Source organism: Aspergillus homomorphus (assembly GCF_003184865.1).
Source record: "Aspergillus homomorphus CBS 101889 unplaced genomic scaffold BO97scaffold_24, whole genome shotgun sequence".
Lineage (NCBI taxonomy): Eukaryota > Fungi > Ascomycota > Eurotiomycetes > Eurotiales > Aspergillaceae > Aspergillus > Aspergillus homomorphus.
Genome location: NW_020291910.1, coordinates 91813 through 111884, shown reverse-complemented (window position 1 = coordinate 111884; position 20072 = coordinate 91813). Strand labels below are relative to the sequence as shown.

General features: G+C 53.5%; 9 protein-coding genes across 9 annotated transcripts; 7 read left to right on the top strand and 2 right to left on the bottom strand.

Annotated features, from left to right (window-relative positions):
* The first annotated feature begins 326 nt into the window (after nucleotides 1-326).
* On the top strand, nucleotides 327-882 carry BO97DRAFT_406361 (uncharacterized protein). Its single transcript, XM_025695406.1, has 2 exons — nucleotides 327-692; nucleotides 745-882. The coding sequence occupies exon 1, from the start codon at nucleotides 423-425 to the stop codon at nucleotides 651-653; it is 231 nt and encodes a 76-aa protein (XP_025550283.1). The 5' UTR covers nucleotides 327-422; the 3' UTR covers nucleotides 654-692; nucleotides 745-882.
* Nucleotides 883-1090: 208 nt separating this feature from the next.
* Nucleotides 1091-3214, top strand: BO97DRAFT_471170 (putative RNA binding protein Ligatin/Tma64; the record flags this gene model as incomplete). Its single annotated transcript, XM_025700023.1, has 3 exons — nucleotides 1091-1111; nucleotides 1190-2063; nucleotides 2124-3214. The coding sequence occupies 3 exons, from the start codon at nucleotides 1091-1093 to the stop codon at nucleotides 3212-3214; spliced, it is 1986 nt and encodes a 661-aa protein (XP_025550282.1).
* A 373-nt stretch (nucleotides 3215-3587) lies between these two features.
* BO97DRAFT_406360 (tRNA maturation protein LHP1) lies at nucleotides 3588-5461 on the bottom strand. Its single transcript, XM_025695405.1, has 2 exons — nucleotides 4028-5461; nucleotides 3588-3941 (listed from the first exon to the last, which is right to left on the bottom strand). Exons 1-2 carry the CDS (start codon nucleotides 5143-5145, stop codon nucleotides 3824-3826), a joined length of 1236 nt encoding a protein of 411 aa, XP_025550281.1. The 5' UTR covers nucleotides 5146-5461; the 3' UTR covers nucleotides 3588-3823.
* Nucleotides 5462-5936: 475 nt separating this feature from the next.
* On the top strand, nucleotides 5937-6692 carry BO97DRAFT_105018 (uncharacterized protein). Its single transcript, XM_025689862.1, has one exon. It carries the CDS (start codon nucleotides 6038-6040, stop codon nucleotides 6476-6478), a length of 441 nt encoding a protein of 146 aa, XP_025550280.1. The 5' UTR covers nucleotides 5937-6037; the 3' UTR covers nucleotides 6479-6692.
* On the top strand, nucleotides 6588-9189 carry chsD (chitin synthase D; the record flags this gene model as incomplete). The annotated part of the gene is made up of 3 exons (XM_025693876.1): nucleotides 6588-6638; nucleotides 6696-6862; nucleotides 6923-9189. The coding sequence occupies 3 exons, from the start codon at nucleotides 6588-6590 to the stop codon at nucleotides 9015-9017; spliced, it is 2313 nt and encodes a 770-aa protein (XP_025550279.1). The 3' UTR covers nucleotides 9018-9189.
* An 814-nt stretch (nucleotides 9190-10003) lies between these two features.
* hsp88 (Hsp70 chaperone Hsp88) lies at nucleotides 10004-12836 on the top strand. Its single transcript, XM_025695404.1, has 5 exons — nucleotides 10004-10112; nucleotides 10245-10276; nucleotides 10343-11783; nucleotides 11838-12146; nucleotides 12212-12836. The coding sequence occupies exons 1-5, from the start codon at nucleotides 10038-10040 to the stop codon at nucleotides 12494-12496; spliced, it is 2142 nt and encodes a 713-aa protein (XP_025550278.1). The 5' UTR covers nucleotides 10004-10037; the 3' UTR covers nucleotides 12497-12836.
* A 2413-nt stretch (nucleotides 12837-15249) lies between these two features.
* Nucleotides 15250-16291, top strand: BO97DRAFT_347866 (putative mannosylphosphate transferase (Mnn4); the record flags this gene model as incomplete). The annotated part of the gene is made up of 3 exons (XM_025691865.1): nucleotides 15250-15633; nucleotides 15706-16133; nucleotides 16189-16291. 3 exons carry the CDS (start codon nucleotides 15250-15252, stop codon nucleotides 16289-16291), a joined length of 915 nt encoding a protein of 304 aa, XP_025550277.1.
* Nucleotides 16292-16782: 491 nt separating this feature from the next.
* BO97DRAFT_478716 (putative zinc metalloproteinase) lies at nucleotides 16783-18098 on the top strand (the record flags this gene model as incomplete). Its single annotated transcript, XM_025700641.1, has 1 exon — nucleotides 16783-18098. Exon 1 carries the CDS (start codon nucleotides 16878-16880, stop codon nucleotides 18096-18098), a length of 1221 nt encoding a protein of 406 aa, XP_025550276.1. The 5' UTR covers nucleotides 16783-16877.
* Nucleotides 18099-18154: 56 nt separating this feature from the next.
* kat1 (putative 3-ketoacyl-CoA ketothiolase (Kat1)) lies at nucleotides 18155-19838 on the bottom strand. Its single transcript, XM_025693875.1, has 3 exons — nucleotides 19594-19838; nucleotides 19351-19531; nucleotides 18155-19237 (listed from the first exon to the last, which is right to left on the bottom strand). Exons 1-3 carry the CDS (start codon nucleotides 19662-19664, stop codon nucleotides 18230-18232), a joined length of 1260 nt encoding a protein of 419 aa, XP_025550275.1. The 5' UTR covers nucleotides 19665-19838; the 3' UTR covers nucleotides 18155-18229.
* Between the last annotated feature and the right edge of the window lie 234 nt (nucleotides 19839-20072).

The window sequence follows — 20072 nt, the reverse complement described above, 5'->3', positions numbered from 1 at the left end:
ATTCTTCTCATTACGGGTCGGGCATCCAACTATGTATCTATAAAATCAATTCTGAAGCACTGGTTTCTCAAATTTTTTTCTCCTTGTAATTTGAAAATAAGGCTCGCCTTGATATGGTTTGGTATTCTTTCTCCATGATTGCGTACATGATTGCAGCTGCAGAAGGTCTATAGTCGAGGGCATTGAAGATACTTGTGCATATACTGCCTCGTCCTCATGACAGTGTGCCCAAACAGGAAGCAGCGGGTTGCCGTCTGGAATGAGAGAGCGGGTACTTGCCGGCCAGTGTCTCCGACTCAGCTCATCTCAACTCAACACTCACTCAACCCATCTCGTCTTCAAGCTCACCTGGCTGTTTTACAGAGTCACTTCGCTCAGCTTCCCCGCTCGCGTTCACCATTACGAAACAGCTCTTTACAACCATGCCTCCTTCGCAGAACAATCGTAACGCGCCATCCGACATGGAACCCAACCAGAAGAGCCAGTACCAGTGGCTCAAGGACTCCGGCTATGGCAGTGTCTGGAATCTGGGGCTCTCCTACGGTTTGAATATACACAATCCCGATGATCTTGAGGAGACCATGGCCATCCTAAAAGGCTTGAGGGATATGGACCAGAAAGCTTGGGAGGAGAGACAGATGGCGAAGAAGTAGCAGGTCTACCAGCGATGAACTGCACTTTGCTTTACTGATGTGAGTTCGACCAGTCTCAGTACAATGCGCGAGCACTCATATGATTGTTCAGCACTGGCCGTTCTCGCTGGGGACTCTACGTGTTGACAAGGCAACCTCGATGAAAGGAGGTACAATGATGCAGGATGGTGGTGGGGGGAGGACTGTTATCAAGTAGTTAACTACTGTATGCTATGATTTAATCGAAGGCGGGGAAAAAGCGGCCGATTGTTGTTGCGGCAGACGGACTCATCTCCATCACTCCTGCCACCCCCACCAGCTGCTACATCCTTTTCATTTCTTTGAGCTCCAATACTCTTTATGCTCGCCTATAATCCTGTAATGGCGGAAGGGTACTGACTTTCTTCTATCATACATACACACATACGCATTATCCTGTATCTTTATTTCCGCCCATCATGTTCAAAAAGAAGCCTACCGTAAATTACCCCTCCCCCGCATTGTCAGTTCTCCGAGTCGCTGCTCGAATTTTATCACTGATAATTTGATCACTATAGATCAAGAACCTTGCGCCTTTGCGATCCTCCGATCGCAGGAAGATCGCCGATCAGATCATTTCCGACTATAAAATAGAGATCCCATCGAGCGCGCCGGTGGAGCCCAGTGGTGACGATTCGGCTGCTGCTCCCAGCGCGTCCAACCCCACGGCGCCGAACCTCACCTCGATTCGGAATGCTCTTCTCCCCGACAACTGCTTGTCCGCACGATTCGCCACGACGGCCGGTCCCCAGCTTCGGGAGGTCCAGGGCACAGTATATGTGGGAACGCATGCTGGAGGCGACGAGCGCGTCTTGTGGTTCAAGGTCGACCACGGCCCGGGCGCTGATGGACGTCTTTACCCGACCGTTTACACACTATGGCACAATGCAGACCTAGTACCCTTGCTCCACACCCCGGGGATGGTGATGCAGAAGCTCCAAGGAGGAGCGGATTTGATGACTCCTGGTCTTGCGAATGAGCCGCCGTTCGATGAGCGTGCGGTTAAGGGTGCGGTCGTTGCTGTGGCTGATCTGGATAGGTATACCGTGCCGCGATTCGTGGGCGTCTGTGAAATTGATGTCTCGGCTCTGGGAGAAGTGCAGGGCACAAAGGGTCACGCTGTTCGCGGACTCCACTGGGAAGGTGACGAGCTCTGGGCTTGGAGTTCGTCGTCCAAGCCGGGTCAGCCGGCGCCTGAATATTTGGAAGGCTGGGACGAGGTGGAAGGAGAGGACGAAGGCGACACCAAGGAGATTGAGGGCGCTGTGAATGATCTCAATATAGATGAACAGGCCCCGGCCCAGGTTGCAGAAGATGACGAGCCTTCTGCCGAAGCGCCTCAATCGGCCGAGGAAGAGCCTGTCGTTGATGAGAAAGAGCCGTCGACTAAAGGTTAGTAAGACTTGTTGCTGTTTTTGATGATCTCTCTTGTTCCATTCTGATGGTTCACAGAAATCGACGAGACCTTTGTGAAGGCTTTCCTTTACTCGTTACACAAGCTCAAACAAGACAACCCTTCCGCGCCCAACCACGGCTTGGCCTTACCGGTCCAACCTTCTGCACTGGTGTCGAACATGATTACACCTTATCTTCCCATCTTCACGCCCAAACAAGCCCAGTTCTACCAAATCAAGAAGACGAGCTGGAAGAATGTCAAGAAGTTTATCAAATACCTCGACAAGCAGCGTTTGGTCAAGTCCAAGGATCGTAACGGACAGGAAACCGTCATCCTCGATGTGGACTTCAATGATCGCCGAGTCGAGCAGTTCGTCCCCTACAGACTGCCATCCAAGAACGCGGTCGAGAATGCCGGCAAGCCCGTCGCCCCCGGTGGAGCGGCTAGTAAGTCCGTCGCCTCAGATGGTGATCCCTCTGTCGGGCAAACCCTCACAGTCCAGACCCTGTACCGTCCTACAGGCAAGCTGGCACCCACCATCTTCCCAGCCCTCTCCAGCACCCATCCCAGCAACTACTACAAGTACTCCGACGTGTCCAGTCATCTGGACCAGTATATCCAGTCCCAGAGCCCCCCCCTCATCGACCCGCAAAACAAACGCATCATCAATCTCAACCCGTTCCTCGCCAACACTGTCTTCACCTCCCCCTCGTCGGACGACCGCAGTACCCTCGCCCGCGGCAAGACCACCCGCGACGCGCTCCTGAAACGCCTCGTTGACGACCACAGTCTCATGACCGCTCACTACGTAATCCTGAAACCGGGCCAGACCCTGGCCAGCGTGAAGCCCAAGGCTGGCGCCGCCCCTAAAGCCACCATCACCTTGGAGCGCCGCACGGGCTCTAAGACCGTCACCAAGGTCTCCGGACTTGAAGTGTTCGGCATCATTCCGAGCTTGCTGGCGGAGGAGCTGCAGAAGAAATGCGCCAGCAGCACCAGTGTCGCGCAGGCGACGGGCGCAGCCAAGGGCGTCATGGAAGTGTTGATCCAGGGTGACCAGCGGCGGGCGTTAGAAGAGGCACTGACTCGGCGCGGACTGCGGACGCAGTGGATTGACGTGGTGGATAAGACGAAGAAGAAGAAATAGGTCTGTAGCGATGCACTCTGGGTAGGCATACAATCCATAGTCAGGACAATTGCTATTGGAAGCAAGAACCGTCGATAGTAAAAGAAGAATACTATTAGGACATGTATAAGAATACCCAGGAGAAAACGAAGGGAACGGACCCACGATCAATTGTACATACAGGTTACATGTCATTGTATCTTGGCTTGAGCTGGAAGACCACAAATGTCACTACAGTCTCGCATCCACCTCGACGCTTCTCCGACAACTCATCCAACCACAAACCACCTTTTGAAGCTCCACCAAACCAAATCCACCCATCCATTCGGTCCTGACGATGCTAGTACATTTACAATCATCCCTGGACACGCTGCGCCCTTGTTCGGAACCCAAGTCCATTGTTGTTGAAGAAAGCTAAAGAATAATGAAAATAAGAGGGTAAATGTACAACGCCATTATGATATGGTCTTCTGTTTTAAGTCAAGGGAAATTTCGAGCCAGGCCATGCTTTTTCTTTTTGAAAGTCCATCCCATCATCCATGAAATACACCCAAAAGGAATTCAAATCTCTCTCTGGTTTTCTTAACCGGTTGGTATCTCTTTTGGAAAATATCAAGATTTTTGTCGCTTTTACTCCTGCTTGGCATCCACCTTCTTGGCGGGGTGGTCGCCGTTGGCGCCGTCCTCTTCACGCGAGCGCTTCTGGCCGGAGGACTCCTCGGTGGTGCTCTGAACGACGGGAACGCCACTAGAAAGAGGGGGTGGTTAGAATTGGATCGTGGTTGTGATGCGTAATGGAAGGGTGGGTGTACGGGGGAAAAAAGAGAAACTTACCGAGCGTCTTTCTGGACCTCACGGCGCTCCTCCTTGGGCTCCTCCTTCTTGTCGCTGGCGCCATTCTTCTGGTTAGCACCGCCGCGACGGTCTCTCCAGTCGCCACGCTTGTTGTCGCCGCGGCCGCCACGGTTGCCGCCACGACCGCGACCGCCGCGGTGACCACCACGGCCACGGCCACCGTTGGGCTTGACCCGACCGGCCTCGATCTCGCGGACCTTTTCGTCGCAGTAGTCCTTCTTGCTCTTGATGAGCAGGTCCTGGTCCTTCCACTTGGGCTTGGGGTCCAGGGCGAGGAAGGCCTGCTGCTTCTCCTCGGACTCGAACTCGACGAAGACGCTGCCCTTGAAGGTCTTGTCGTAGGCGCGGCGGAGGCGGATGGCGTTGACGGGGCCGTGGGGGGCGAAGAACTCCTCGATCTCAAGCTGGGTGGTGGGGCCCTCCTCGCCGAAGCCCTTGGCGTAGATGCTGCGGTTCATGGACTTGTCCTCGAAGGTGCGCACCACCGTAGGGTCGTGGTTCGCCGTCACCGTCTCCGGGAGCGGGGTCTTGCGGCGTACGCACGTGTCGTTGTCCGTCAGCTCGACCATCTCCGACGACTTGATCGCCTCGACGATCGCGCTGAACGGCTGGAAGCGCCGCATGCGCTTGAACGAGTGCAGCAGCTCCAGCGACACCGGCCGGTTGCTGCTACCGCCCACCTTGCTGAGCAGGAACTTGTCCATCGGGAGGTTTGAGTCCGAGAAGTAGAACTCCACCTGCTTGCGGATCTGCACCGGGTCGCTAGTCACCTCCTGGTTTGACGGGTCGAACTTGACGTTGTTGCGGTAGTTGGGCCGCCCGCTGCGACCTCCCTGGTTGTTGTTCGAGCGCTGCTCGTCCTGCTTCTTGCTCTCCTGCTTCGCCTCTTCGGCCTTCGCGGACTGCTCGCCCAGCTTGGCTGCCGCCTCCACGATGCGCGCCTCCTCCGCCGCCTCGTCGGTCGTCTGCTTCTTCTCCTCGGCCGCGGGAGCAGCGGCAGCCTCGCTGCTATCGCCCTTCAGCTCGGCCAGAACGTTCTGGACATCCTTCTCGGCCTCAGCGTTGGGCTGGGCGACGGGCTTCTGCTCGTCAGACATGTTGTGGTGTTGTAGGGTGGAGGTAGGACTGAGGCGGGGGTTGAGTGAATGATAAAAGAATACTCCTCCTGTAGTTGTCCAAGAATCAGTAATGGCGCCTGAAGAATAATAGAGTAATGCGCGAGGGTGGTAAGCGAGCATAAATAAAATCGAATTCTCTCGCCGGGGTCGCGATACGGATCAGCCCGGCCAATGATGATCGAATATGTCCGTGTGCAGCAGGAGCGGGGGCAAAAAGTAGGAGAATTTGCTAACTCGGAGTCAAATGCTCACCTTGGAATATCTTCAGGGCAAAAAATAAAGAAGAATTGGTCACAGGAATATAAGATCGGCCAGAACCAAAAGACCCTTGCAAGCAAAGAATAATAAAAAGGAGTGAAAGAAGGATGGGGGTTTGCTGCTCCGGCTGCAAGAGGGAAATTTCGCAGGCCAATGCGCCGCGAGGGGGAAATTTTTTCTGATGCGCCCGCGGAGCTTGCGCCACATTAGTTCTACACAGTGCCTCAGGCATAACTAGGTGTGGCGCATGGTTATGCTCGAGTGACTAACCAGTTTGGGACATAATGTAGTGGACTATACCATGACCTATCCATGATTCAACCTTACGTTTTCACACTGATATGAATGAGCACCTGGAAGTATGTGATCATAAATCCTGGAGGCTGACGGACATTCTGAATCGGTCTGCATATGTTCTGGTTCTATATATCGCTCCCTTTAACTGCAGCCTTCAAACATCACCTGCGGATATTTTGAGCTCGCATCAATTCAACATGAAGCGACTACCAATCAAACACCATCGCGGCTCTTCAGCTTCTCCCCGCTTCGCGGCTAACCTGTATATGACGATACCGAAGAAGCTCCAGTCCAAACCGAGAAAGCATACTTGCCGATGTCCTCAGCAGCTGGAAGATACAGTATTGCCGGGTGTGCGTACATTCATCGCCTCATCATGAGTCGCGACGTACTCAGAAGCAACCAATATAAACCTTGCCCGCATCTACAAAAATCCACTGCGATTCCCTATGGTCTTGGTCCTGTGCCATTGCTGGTCAGAACGCTTGAAGATGTTCCGAGCAACTCTTACTTTCCTTCCGGCATCAGATGCACCTGCCTTTTCTGCAGACTGTTCTGGCTGTTCTGGCTGTGCAGGTTCCCTGGACCTGTTGAAATATTGTTGTTCATTATGGTGAATAGGCACTGTCTCGCCAATACTTACCATGCCAACATATATGGCCTAAGCTATTCCGTTAGTATCAGCATCGTTGCATATTACAGCATCAGATCTACCCGTGCGTTTTACGACAAAGCACAGTGGCTGCCTAGAGAATGACCGGAAATCGCATTGTTCTCCTGTGAAGACCACTCGTCTGCTTGAATTCACACGCCTCTTATCTCGGCTGCTCGAAGAAAGTTGTGTCAGATAGCTGACATACTCCAAGATGGCGATGCAAGGACAGCCGGTGCAGCTTCAGCCATGGCCGATCAGAGATGTACCTCGAGAACTCTCTCGCATTATCGTGAGCAAGCCGTAACTGATCAACGTCTAGATCATCTATGTCTCAATTCTAGGGCCCTTGCTGATTGCCGCCCTTCTGGAATGGATACTATTCCTTGCCGCCTTCATATACTGTCTTGTCAAAGTCTACCGGAAAGCAGACCATTGGAGCATCAGAACCCTGGCAGTAGTTATGATTATACTTTTCTCATTGCTCAGGTAGGACTATCTTGAAGCTGATGTTTTGATCCGACAAGATCTGATGTTTCATGCGCCCAGGGGAATATTCTTTCCAGTCATGATCGCTATCCTTCCCTTGCCAGCGCAGATAACTCGATACTTTCCGATAAAGCTGACCTCAATCCTTCAATGGTTTGCGTTCTGGACATTCTCTGTTCTACTCGTGATACCCTGGCTGTTTTGCGTGAACCGGCTCATTATCAATTCTGTTGGGAGGACAAAGCGGGTCAAGCAAGCCTTGGATGACCGCACTGCGCCGAAGACGGTCATAGTCATGCCCGTATTCAAAGAGGAACCATGTGTACTGATCAAAGCGATAGACTCAGTGGTTTGCAGTGATTACCCAGCATACTGTATCCATGTGTTTCTATCATACGACGGAGGCAGCATTGATGAGCCTTACCTCCAGGTTATCCATCATCTTGGTATTCCAATCTCACTGGAGTCCTACCCACAGAGCATTGATGTGACATACAAAGGCGCAAGGATAACAGTCTCACGCTTCAAGCACGGCGGGAAACGGCATTGCCAGAAACAAACCTTCAAATTGATCGACAAAGTATACGCTGAGTACCTCAAGCGTCAGGATGACCTCTTCCTTTTGTTCATCGATTCCGACTGCATCCTTGACAAGCTGTGCTTGCAGAACTTTATGTATGACATGGAATTGAAACCGGGAAGCAAGCATAACATGCTAGCAATGACCGGCATCATCACGTCGACAACAGCGAAGAACTCCCTGATCACCGTCTTGCAGGATATGGAGTATGTGCACGGGCAACTTTTCGAGCGTTCAGTCGAATCTGGCTGTGGTGCTGTAACCTGCCTCCCAGGAGCTTTAACGATGCTGCGATTCTCAGCCTTCCGCAAGATGGCGAAGTACTACTTCGCGGACAAAGCAGAGCAGTGCGAGGACCTTTTCGACTACGGAAAGTGCCACCTTGGTGAAGATCGATGGCTGACGCATCTCTTCATGATTGGCGCAGCTGAGCGCTATCAGATTCAAATGTGCACTGGTGCATTCTGCAAAACGGAAGCCGTCCAGACTTTCAGTAGTCTCTTAAAGCAACGGCGTCGCTGGTTTCTCGGCTTCATCACCAATGAAGTGTGTATGCTAACCGATGCCAGACTCTGGAGGCGATATCCTCTTCTGTGCTTGGTGCGCTTCATGCAGAACACAATTCGGACCACCGCTTTGCTGTTTTTAATCCTGGTTGTGTCGCTCATCACCACTTCTAGCAAGATCAAAAGCCTTCCCGTGGGCTTCATTGCAATCTCATTAGGCCTCAACTACCTGCTGATGCTGTATTTTGGATTGAAGCTCAAGCGATTCAAGGCTTGGCTCTACCCACTCATGTTCATTGTGAATCCTTTCTTTAACTGGCTCTACATGGTGTATGGAATATTCACCGCCGGTCAGCGCACGTGGGGAGGACCCCGAGCTGACGCGGCGAAAGCCGACGAGCATACATCACCGGAGGAAGCTGTGGAAAAGGCCAGGGAGCAGGGTGATGAGCTCAATGTGATGGTCGATACATTTCGTACCAAGGCCGATGAACGGGGTATTCCCGTCCGCCCAAGCAAGAAACTCCATGGACGCTTGTCGGGTGCACCGCCGCTCCCTGAAAACTACGGCGATCTTCAGAAACAACAAGACCTCGAATCCGCCATGGTTAGATACATGACCCCCCTGCCAGGGGTTCCCCGAATAGGCCTACATCCCTCTTACTCTCTGGAGTCGGTGGCGACGACAGACTCTGGTACGAATTCAATCTGTCTCCCACTGCCTGTGGAGAGCTTAGTGAAAGGACAAGAGCAAGCCAAAGTCTATCCCGCCTATGATGCACCGGGATCTATCGGGTCGACACCACATACCGAACGAGTTCATGGCCCTGACGCTGCAGTGGGTGAACCGTATTCGCCATCAGCTGAGGATCATGAGGGTGACCTAGTGCAGCAGCCAAGCAATCAGTCCCAGCCTCCGGCCACATACAGCACTGCGAATGAAACGGCGGACGAGACGAATGAGTGTCGCAACCTATCACCGGACGGATCAGGCATGAGAGCCCCGAATATCTTTCCTGATTCCTTACATCCGCGCAACGGTTCTGTCACTGCTTTCTCCCCAACTTAGATGAGCGAGGAACCAGTCGTTCTACGTGTTCTGCGTACTGGGATTGTACGTAATGGCCAAGAAACGAAGAGATGGCGGAGTGAGGGAAGCGGAAGCGGAGCATGCATTCATGGAGTTCGGGATAATTTATGCATGTTCAATGGCGAAATGTTGACATGCGCGCCTCTCTTTTAGTAGCATTCTGGATTTCATCTTTCTTCGTGTGGAAGATTCTAATGTTGTATTGCATCAACAGCTTGTCAATTTAGCTGTCTAACAAGGTACTGCTTTTGCCAAGGCTCGTAGACACTTGTTGCATGAGAGGATGGCTGTCGCCAAGCAAGTTAACATATTCATTACCTAACATGCCCAGAGTACTTTTGGTCGATGTCTCTAGAACATCCCCGAGTGATTGCGCTATGGTAGGTGCTAGTTGGAGGCCTGAGGCAGTAGCAAGGGAGCTTTGAACCAATAGCAGGGAAAGTAAAACTCTGATTTTATCGATAAGCCCCACCAAGGCGGTGAACTCGAAAATGCCAGGCAGACAAAGGGCGGTGACGGCGCGGGAGGACTCGAGGAGGCGCTGGAAGGTTCGATGACTTCCTCAGCGTTTGCCTCCAAGAGTGCGCCAGATAGATCATATACTGGCAGGATAATGAGTCAAATCCAGGTTATTTCTATCAGGAATCTGTTTCCTTCCTCATTGCTAGATGCTTCCTTAGTTTTGCCTAAACTCAACTTCGCTTTTGTGTAGTCTAATATTGATTGATACCCATTCCCTGCCCGCTGTTGCCCGACATAGTCCCAAGTGACGAACTGAGCCACAGGATTCAACCTAGGTTTACCTAACTGACCGCCCGATAGTGGCGTAACTGCAAATTCTCCCCCCTCGTCCCTCTTCTTCTTTTTGCTCTGGATCCTCCCTCCCAACCTTCCCCTCCTCCCCCATAATATTACCAACACCTCTCTCTCTCATTACACCTTTTCTCTCCATTTCGCCCTCCCCCCCTCCCTCCCCCACCACCACACACTCTCTCTACAATGTCTGTCGTTGGTATTGATCTCGGTGCTCAGAGCACCAAGGTCGGTGTTGCCCGTAACAAGGGTATTGATATTGTGCGTATATCTCTTTCCATCTCTGCCCCTCTACGCAATTTTCCCGCTCCTCGCCGTTTCTATCGTCGGCGCTGGCGGAGAACTCATTTTTACCAACAGAGAACTAACCCTGTTCCTCTTGATCACAATTAGATTACCAATGAAGTCTCCAACAGATCTACTCCGTAAGTCGACTGGTTCTCAATTCCATTGTCCTGCGTTGATCATACTGACCGGATTTTGTGCTATAGTTCCCTGGTTGGTTTCAGCGCCAGAAGCAGACACATCGGTGAGGCCGCAAAGACTCAAGAGACCTCGAACCTGAAGAACACGGTCGGCAACCTGAAGCGCTTGATCGGCCGCTCCTTCAACGACCCCGATGTCCAGGTTGAGCAGGATTACAGCACGGCTCAGATCTGTGATGTCAATGGCCAGGCCGGTGTCGAGGTCAACTACCTCGGCAAGAAGGAGAAGTTCACTGCCACTCAGCTGGTCGCCATGTACCTGACCAAGATCAGAGACATCACCGCCAAGGAGCTGAAGCTGCCCGTCTCCGACGTTACCATCAGTGTCCCCGCCTGGTTTACCGATGTTCAGCGCCGCGCCATGATCGATGCCGGTGAGATTGCTGGCCTCAAGGTTCTCCGCCTGATCAACGACACCACCGCCACGGCCCTCGGATACGGTATCACCAAGCTGGACCTGCCCGGCCCCGAGGAGAAGCCCCGCCGTGTGATGTTCGTTGACATCGGTTACAGCGACTACACCGCCTCCATCGTGGAGTTCCGCAAGGGTGAGCTCAATGTCAAGTCCACTGCCTACGACCGTCACTTCGGTGGCCGTAACTTCGACAAGGCTCTCACTGAGCACTTCGCCGATGAGTTCAAGGAGAAGTTCAAGATCGATGTCCGCACCAACGCCAAGGCCTGGTCCCGTACCCTCGCCGCTGCCGAGAAGATGAAGAAGGTTCTGTCGGCCAACCCTGCTGCTCCCATGAGCATCGAGTCTCTGATGGAGGATGTTGATGTCCGCGCCATCGTCAAGCGTGAGGAGTTGGAGGTCATGGTCAAGCCCCTCCTTGAGCGTATCACCGTTCCCCTTGAGCAGGCCCTCGCCGAGGCCAAGCTCAAGCCCGAGGACATTGACTCCATCGAGATGGTCGGTGGCTGTACCCGTGTGCCCGCCGTCAAGGATGCCGTTGCCAAGTTCTTCGGCAAGAACCTGTCCTTCACCCTCAACCAGGATGAGGCCATTGCCCGTGGCTGTGCTTTCAGCTGTGCCATCCTCTCCCCCGTCTTCCGTGTCCGTGACTTCTCCGTGCACGACATTGTGAGCTACCCCATTGAGTTCACCTGGGAGCAGTCCGCCGACATCCCCGATGAAGACACTAGCCTGACTGTCTTCAACCGTGGCAATGTTATGCCCTCCACCAAGATCCTTACTTTCTACCGCAAGCAGCCCTTCGATCTCGAGGCTCGCTACGCCAATCCTGAGCAGCTCCCTGGCAAGATCAACCCCTGGGTTGGCCGCTTCTCTGTCAAGGGAGTCAAGGCTGATGCCAACGATGACTTCATGATCTGCAAGCTCAAGGCCCGCCTGAACTTGCACGGTATCCTTAACGTTGAGTCCGGCTACTATGTTGAGGACATGGAAGTCGAGGAACCCGTCCCTGAGGAGGGTGAGAACGGCGAGGTGAGTTTTCCATTTTCTGAAATGCATCCATCAGATAGAGGCTAACGTGATTAGGCCATGGATACCGATGCCAAGGCTGGTGAGCAGCCCAAGAAGACCCGCAAGGTCAAGAAGCAGGTCCGCAAGGGTGACCTGCCCATTTCCTCCGGCACCCCCGGCATCGATGAGTCGCTCAAGAACACCTTCACCGAGCGTGAGAACGCCATGTACATGGAGGACAAGTTGATCGCTGAGACCGACGAGAAGAAGAACGAGCTCGAGGCCAGCATCTACGAGCTGCGTGACAAGATCGAGGGCGTGTATGCCGAGTTCGCCAGCGAGGAGGAGAAGGAGAAGCTGCGTGCTAAGCTCATGGACACCGAGGTAAGTTCTTGTCTCGCCGAGTTTGTGATCCCAACACCATTGATCGTATGCTAACCGGTCACTAGGACTGGCTCTATGAGGAGGGTGAGGACACGTCCAAGTCCGTCTACGTGGCTAAGATGGATGAGATCCGCTTCATTGCCGGACCCATCATCCAGCGCCACCGCGAGAAGGCTGAGGCCGAGCGCCAGGCTGTCCTGCAGGCGCAGGAGGAGGCGGCCGCCAAGAAGCGGGCCGAGGCCGAGGCTCAGCGCAAGGCTGAGGAGGAGGCCAAGAAGGCCGATGAGAAGGCTGACGATACGGAGATGAAGGATGCCCCGGCTGAGGGCGAGGCCAAGGCCCAGGAGTAAATGTCCGTTTTGATGGGTGAGCCACTGCCCTAGTGGCGTGGTGGGTGCAGTGTGCTGGCAATGTGGTCACGAATCAATACAAACATCTTGATCCCCCGTGTGTTTTTACTTTGCTTTTGCTTTTTTTCTTCGTCTTATTTTTTTGTGTGTCGCCGAGAATCGGTTGGCTGTGATGTAGAAACGACCCGAGCCACTTCTGCTGTGTACGCCTGCCTTGTCCTGTCCTTTTGTGTTCGGTTCGCTTCAAGCGGTGCTGTTTGCTGATGGGCGGGGTAAGGCTAAAGCAGCCGGAAGGATAAAAAGACATAGATATGATATGGAACTGTTGATAGACGATCCGACCGGGGCAAAAGGATATGTATGACTGGTAAATACTATTGGTAATCTGGAGGGTGCTCTTTTGTTGATGATTGTCAATAAGCCTTGTACGGAGTACAAGCCAAGAGAGCAAGGGATGAGATGAGCCCAAGATGACGGGTCATGTGACCGAGTATTCCCAGCATCGCATCTCATCTCCTTGCTCCATTGAGTCAATACGAACACGAGCCAAGATAGGTTAGTGAGGTTGATAGGTGTTTTGGGGTGATCGATGATCCATGTCCTGTCAATTCTCGATGACCCCCCTTCTGCGTCAGTGGTAATGACTTGTGAGACGTGAGATGGCCAAGCGCCAAGTTGGGTCCAAGTCCAACTGGCCAGTTCAACATTCAATCTCCCAGATGACTTGGATGAGAGACCGTCTTGGCCCTGGGCTAAAGCGAGTCGCAACGGAGTTTAGGTTCCTTCCCCCGTCCACCGAATCGGATTGATTGGCAGGATTCCCCATGTCCCCCTTTCCAACCAAGTCTCCAACGCCAAGGATAAAGGAAAGCAGGAATGGTCCTATCCGCTGCAGCAACGGCTTCCCTGGGAGTGGAGCCCTTTTTTTTTTTTTTTTTTTTGGGCTCGCGGGTTGCTCGGCGGCGGATGTGGGAGAATTATGAAAAGGGGGTAGACTACACTTACAATAAGTTTTATGACTGTGTGCACTGTGGGCTGTCATTTACTGACTGAATATTGCTTCTTTCGGAGAGATACCTAGTTCATATCCATGCCGAGATTGGAGATACATATAAGTAGGTAGAAAGTGTAGCTGAGATAAGGTACAAGTTAGTTCGCGTCACTTGTCTCAGCCCTTCAGCCTTCAGCCTTTCAAGTGGCTTGACGAGCGGGCGGCGGCGGAATTTTTGAGTGGTCTTGTTCTACGTACAGGCGCCTACCTGCTGGCTTGATTGTTGGTGTGGATGAGATGGGAATGGCAGGCCAGGGTAGAGATCACGCTAAGGCAAGCCCTTTCAACCCTATGGCATTGGCATGCCCTTAGTCTGATTGACTATGGATAGAGATTTGAATCATGGCGGCTTTGCTTGCTGGTAGAGGCGCAACATGGGGGTTGTGTTGAACAAGAACGAGCACAGACTGCACTGATCCGAGAACTGTGTAACGTGGGCGGCGATTGTCTGTCTCCTTTGCTATGGATTTGTTCATTGATTCATGTTGCAGTATATGTATGGACTCCGTATCGATTGTTGTTATGCCAGTTGGCTGATATGTATCTACATTCTACTAGGAGTTCAGGTTTGGGTGGGGTCAAACTAGACCAGATGGGCAAGATGGCACGCGAGGATCTCCTCTTCCGGACTCGGGAGATTCCAACTTTCTACTTACTCGACTAGACCAGGAACTAAACAACACTGGCAGGAGACTAGTACTCCTCGTTTCTCTTGGCCCTTTTGCAAATGAGCGCAAGAATGAGAATCAAATGAAAAGACAAAGAGAATGATCAGCTATTGAGCCAAAGACAATGCAATGCCACAAATCTTCTTCACGAACGTTCACCTGACCATCACTTACTCACCCTCCATCTTCTCTTCTTCCTTGGGGTCCTTTCGATGCGCCCTGTCGTCATCGCAGTTGAGGAAACGATTAGGGTTCCAGCCATGGAACCATGCCCAGAAATGCTGCGATTGGGAGTGACTGACCTTCTGAACTTCGTGAAGGCTCGAAAGTCGCTAGTCTAGGTGGAGGTGCCAAATGTCCGCCCCGCTGGCTTGGGTTGAAGTCATGTCGGATTATTATTCATGATTATTATTGCTACTTACCCCATTCCTTTCCTTACTTTCCTAATCTATCTATCGATTATCAATTTATTCTTTCCCAGAAAAATCTCCCTCTCCCCCCCCCCCGTTTCTACGGATCGGCCGGATCGTCGGCTGGGGTTAGCTACTGTCATTCCGTGCTTGAACTATTATTTCCTTTATAATCCCCGAGGGTTCGCTTCGCTCTACGACCCCCCTCCCCTCCCCTCCTTTCCCCCTCCCACTTGACTTGACTTGTCCTGCCCTGGTCGGTGTATTTCGAGGTCATTGGCTGACTCCAATAAAACCCGGTCAACCGAACCCGAAGGTGTCATTATCTCCGGGGCCAACGGCCAAGGACCTTGAGTGATCCGATTCACAGAGCATGCGATCCTAGCGCTGCGTGGACCTCCAACTCTCGGCGCATGGGCACCCTTCTTTCCTTTCAACCTCCTCCCTCCCTTGAAAACAATCATATAGATTAAGACGCTTGGCGAAACGTGCACACTCACCCTCCCTCCTTCCTTGCGCCTCGACCCAGGATGCACGCAGAAGCGTGATTGATGCCCCCATCCCTGGCAATCGCACATGCAAACACACTCGACACACATATCACTTCTGACTTTCACTGCCGGAATGAAGTTCCGAGGCCTGCTGGCCGTCGTCTGGACGATCGGGTTCCTCGCCACAACCACAACAGCCACTTCCTCACCCGACTCGCAGCCGGGACCGGCGATCCATCGCACCTATGGCAAGCTTCTCAACCACAACGACCCGGACCCATTGTGGGAACAATATGGATTGAACCGATCGGAAGAGTTCAAATACTTCCAGGAACCGGGCAACGACGACATCCTCGGCCATTATGACTCCCGATTCTTCACCAATCCCGTCCCCGACGAGGAGCGGTCCCTCACCCTGACGCATATGATCCGCGCATACCTGAATTTCTTCGAGGACAACGGGCTGGAGACGTGGATTGCGCACGGTACGCTTCTGGGGTGGTGGTGGAACGGAAAGGTAGGCCTTTCCATCTCTCGTGGCGCTGCGCCTCGGGGTCGATTCCAAACAAAAACTCACGGCGAATTCTAGGTCATGCCTTGGGATTGGGACATTGACACGCAAGTCATGGAGCCCACGCTGTTCCAACTCGCCGACCATTACAATCAGACCGTCGTCCAGTACACCGCGAAGGATGAGAACGTGGAGCGCAAATACCTTGTCGACGTCAATCCGTGGGCCCGTCAACGCAATCGTGGCCAGGGGCTGAATATCATCGATGCGCGCTGGATCGACATGGGCACAGGCTTGTATATCGACATCACGGGGCTGAGCCGGCTGAATGCGACCAATCCGACGGAGTGGCAATGCAAGAACCTGCACAAATACCAGACGGAAGATATCTATCCTCTGCGCCGGACGACGTTCGAAGGGGTCTCGGCGAAGGTGCCCTTCAAATACGACCAGGTCCTGGAGAATGAGTACACAAAACAGGCGTTGACAAACACACATTACCATAAGTGAGTGATGCCCCGAGTCGAGGGACGAATTCCTGTTGCTGACCTGCCCAATCAGTCATACATTTGATCCTGACCTGGAAGAATGGTTGTTGGACGAGCCGGAGCCGGAGGCGGAGCAGCAGGCGAAGGACGATAAAGACGACCGGCAGTATGAATGATGCTGGCTCGACGAGGTACATTTCTTTTTCTTTTTCTCTTTCTTTCTTTCATCAATGTCCCTGTGACATACCATCTATTCGGAGCATAGTGGCGGGTACATAGAATGGTGTCGGGGCGTTCTGAACGGTATGGAACGGCGTTGGGTTGTTTAAATGGTGTACAGGCCAGTCAATACTATGTAATCGATCTATTGAGAAGATAATCAAGTGATATTTCACATAGCACTGACCACCGAGCAGACGGAGATGTGTCTGCTCGGGTGCTGTTCTCCGGTGGTTCTCTCTATCTGAGGCAGCTCCGACGTAATCAGGATTGAGAATAAGCAGCGACGATCATTCATTCTGTGCCTGAGGCTATGGAGAAGCTTAGTAACAGGAACCATGCTCACTTGTTATCACCATGTGATCACTGATATGAACTATCGGAGTTACGCCACGCCTCCTCTCCGGCTGACAAAACCGCAATCGAAGAAGATCGAATCCAACCATATCACGCCTTCTCTCACTTTTATAGATGCACTTTCCCTTGACCTCTAGTCATCGACCTCACCACCACCCACATTATCTTCGATAGACGACACCCAACATGGCCGACGCCACACCCAACCCTCCTCCAGTCGAGAACAGTCCCCCAGAACACCATGACGACCAGGCCGCCGCAGCCACCACCACTACCGCCGCCGAAGAAACAGAATCGCAAAGCAACGAAACGCTACACCTAACAATCCACCACCGCGGCACAGCCCACAAGATCAGCCTACCGGCAACCTCCACCCTCCCCGACCTGACCGAGCACCTCTCCCAAAAACTCAACATCCCCGCCTCAAACCAAAAGCTGCTCATCGCACCAAGCCCCGGAATGTGCAAACCACCCTTCAGCCCCGCCCTCACACACACCCCACTATCAACTCTCCTACCCTACACCTCCCCACGCTTCAAACTCACCGTCCTGGGCACCCCATCCGCCGAGATCACCAGCTTAAACAACCAAGGCGCAACACAACAAGCCCGCGACCAGCTCCGCCGCAGCACGCACGCCAAATACGCCGCAACCGCAACCCCTTCCTCGGTCTCCAGCGCCATCTCCCGCATCCACACCCTCTCCTCATCATCATCATCATCTGATGCATCACCAGACAACTACACCTTCCACAAACTCCTCCCCCTCCCACACCTGCCCAACCCATCCAGAAGCCACGACTTCCTCGCCCGCCTCCGCGACGACCCAGGTATCCGGTCCGCGATGCGCATCCACCGGTTCTCCGTGCCATTGCTCACGGAGATGGATCCCGCAGAGCATACGACGTCGCATTCGCGGACGCTGGGGCTGAATCGGAATAAAGGCCAGGTGATTGAGTTGAGGTTGAGGACCGATGCCTACGACGGGTACAGGGATTATCGGACTATTCGCAAGACGCTGTGTCATGAGCTTGCGCATTGTGTGCATAGTGAGCATGATCGTGACTTTTGGGAGCTTACGAAGAGGATTGAGGGGGAGGTGGAGAGGGGGGATTATACTAGGAGTGTGAGGGTGCTTGGTGCTGGGGGTTCGGGGGGCCAGGACGAGTTCTATAATCCTGGGGAGTGGGAGGAGACTATGCGCGAGGGGTTGGTTCTTGATGAGAGGGGGTGGACCGGTGGGAGGTTTGTTTTGGGGTCTGGGGAAGGGTCGGAGCAGGCGGAGGGACAGGGGGACGGTGGTGGTAGTGGTAGTGCTACGGGGCCAGGGAGTATGAGGGAGGTTCTGGCCAAGGCGGCCGAGGAGAGGATGAAAAGGGAGAGGGAGAGGGGGGGAAGTGAGAAGTGAGAAGTGACCGGCCGTTTGGCCTTGTATATACACAGTACGATCGATATGCTTGCGTGCTTGAATCTTCTTTGTCAGCCTGATATAACGCTATGTCTCATGACGATAATACCACAGTCAAATTGGAGCTACATTCAAACCTGCTCGTTCACAAACAACCCCGCCATCCCCTGGCCCGTCCCAATACACATACTCGTCACCAGAACCTTCTTCTTAGTGCGGCGCGCCTCGCTCAGAATCGTACAGATCTGGCGGGTGCCCGTCGCGCCGAGCGGATGGCCCAACGCAATAGCACCACCCCGAGGATTAACCTTCTCATGATCGAGCCCCAGGTTCCGCAGACAATAGACAGCCATGGACGCAAACGCCTCATTAATCTCAAACAACTCAATCTCCTCCTTCCGCAGCCCAAACTGCGCCAGCAACTTCGGAATCGCCGCCGTAGGCCCAATGCCCATCACGCGCGGCGGCACACCCGCCACCGTAGCGCCGCAGAATTTCGCCAGAATCGGCTGATTCAGCTCCACAGCCTTGGACCGACGCATAAGCAAGACGGCCGCGGCACCATCAGTAACCTGGCTCGAATTGCCACCGGTACTCCGATTCCCGAACTGCGGAAACGCAGGTCGAATCTGGGCCAACGCTTCCTTGGTGGTCCCATACCGCACGCCTTCGTCTCTGGTCAGGGTAACCGTGCGCGTCTCCCCGGTCTTGGGATCCTTGATGGTAGTAGTGATGGGCACGATCTCCTCGTCAAACCACCCGGCCTTCTGCGCGGCCTCCGCCCGTCGGAAGGACTCCGCGGCGTAGGCGTCTTGCTCCTCGCGCGAGATGTTGAAGTCTGCGCCCACGTTTTCCGAGGTTTGTCCCATCGGCTGCATGCAGTCGGCTGCTTCGCGGTTGCGGAGCACTTCCGCGTTGAAGGGTTTCGGGATCCGGTCGCCTGACGGCGCGGACATTAGCTCCGCGCCCACGGCGACACCCACGTCGATTGCCCCCAGTTGGATCTGGTTCGCGATGTCTTGTACTGCTTTTAGGCCCGAGGAGCAGAATCGGTTCACGCTGGAGCCGCCGGCTGTGTGGGGGATGCCTGCTGCTAGGGAGGCTGCTCGTACTAGGTAGGCGGCTTTGCCGTCGTTGACCTTTAGGTATGGGGGTTAGTTTTGAGGGTTTATGGGGTTGGATGGGCTTGAGTTTGTGGGATAGGGAGGGGGGAGGGTGTTCAGGTTAATGAGGGAGGCAGGTGGCAACTTACATTCCCCAAGCACACGTCCTCGATCACACTGGGATCGATCTTCGATTTGGCTAGCACTTCTTTCAAAAGCGCGTAGATCAGATAGTCTAGCTCTGTATCTTTGAAGCCGCCCTTCACGGCCTTGGTCAGTGGCGTCCGCAGAGCGAGCGTGATGACCACATCGTCTGGGTTCTTCTGGGTGCTAGTGTGTCTGTTAGCATCGCGGTGTGCATAGTACAGCAGGGTGGAATAGGAGGAATTTACATGGCGGATAGTCCGCTCGTTCCAGACGGCTTTAGGTGGCTGAGGATGTTGTTGAGACGGTCTGCTGCCATGGTTGCTGGTTGCTGTCAGCTTCACTCGGTTCGATCTATCCCTTGAAGCATGGAGTGGAGCGGGGAAAGATGACGACGGAGTCCGGGCAAGGACTGCCAGGCAGACTGCTCGCTCGTCTCCAGAGGGTGGCGTCAAACGTTACTTACCGGTGTTGAAGACTGCTCTATCTCAACTGTCGAGTAAAGCTAGTGAGTGGATGGAAAGAAAGAGCAGGACGAGGGAAGGACTCGAGTTGAAATGCGCCGCGAAGTCGAAGGAGAGAGTGTCTTACTACCCCAACCCAACCGAGCAACAGCCGAGGTTCATTTGGCCTCTGCAGCGCTGCTTATCCGGACCGTCCCACTGACCGTACTCGACTCCTCATTTATCTGCTACAACTAAGAAACGGTCCGAGGTCCCTTTTTGGG

What these genes read in the sequence shown, in the direction of transcription:
- BO97DRAFT_406361 (XM_025695406.1), top strand. Translation starts at nt 423, where the DNA reads ATGCCTCCTTCGCAGAACAATCGTAACGCGCCATCCGACATGGAACCC.
- BO97DRAFT_406360 (XM_025695405.1), bottom strand. Translation starts at nt 5,145, where the DNA reads ATGTCTGACGAGCAGAAGCCCGTCGCCCAGCCCAACGCTGAGGCCGAG. An exon ending in GAGGTCCAGAAAGACGCTCG is followed by an intron (nt 3,942 to 4,027) that starts GTAAGTTTCTCT and finishes CCCTCTTTCTAG; the next exon opens with TGGCGTTCCCGTCGTTCAGA.
- BO97DRAFT_105018 (XM_025689862.1), top strand. Translation starts at nt 6,038, where the DNA reads ATGTCCTCAGCAGCTGGAAGATACAGTATTGCCGGGTGTGCGTACATT.
- hsp88 (XM_025695404.1), top strand. Translation starts at nt 10,038, where the DNA reads ATGTCTGTCGTTGGTATTGATCTCGGTGCTCAGAGCACCAAGGTCGGT. An exon ending in AGGAGGGTGAGAACGGCGAG is followed by an intron (nt 11,784 to 11,837) that starts GTGAGTTTTCCA and finishes TAACGTGATTAG; the next exon opens with GCCATGGATACCGATGCCAA. An exon ending in CTAAGCTCATGGACACCGAG is followed by an intron (nt 12,147 to 12,211) that starts GTAAGTTCTTGT and finishes ACCGGTCACTAG; the next exon opens with GACTGGCTCTATGAGGAGGG.
- kat1 (XM_025693875.1), bottom strand. Translation starts at nt 19,664, where the DNA reads ATGGCAGCAGACCGTCTCAACAACATCCTCAGCCACCTAAAGCCGTCT. An exon ending in ACGAGCGGACTATCCGCCAT is followed by an intron (nt 19,532 to 19,593) that starts GTAAATTCCTCC and finishes CAGACACACTAG; the next exon opens with CACCCAGAAGAACCCAGACG. An exon ending in AGGACGTGTGCTTGGGGAAT is followed by an intron (nt 19,238 to 19,350) that starts GTAAGTTGCCAC and finishes CCATACCTAAAG; the next exon opens with GTCAACGACGGCAAAGCCGC.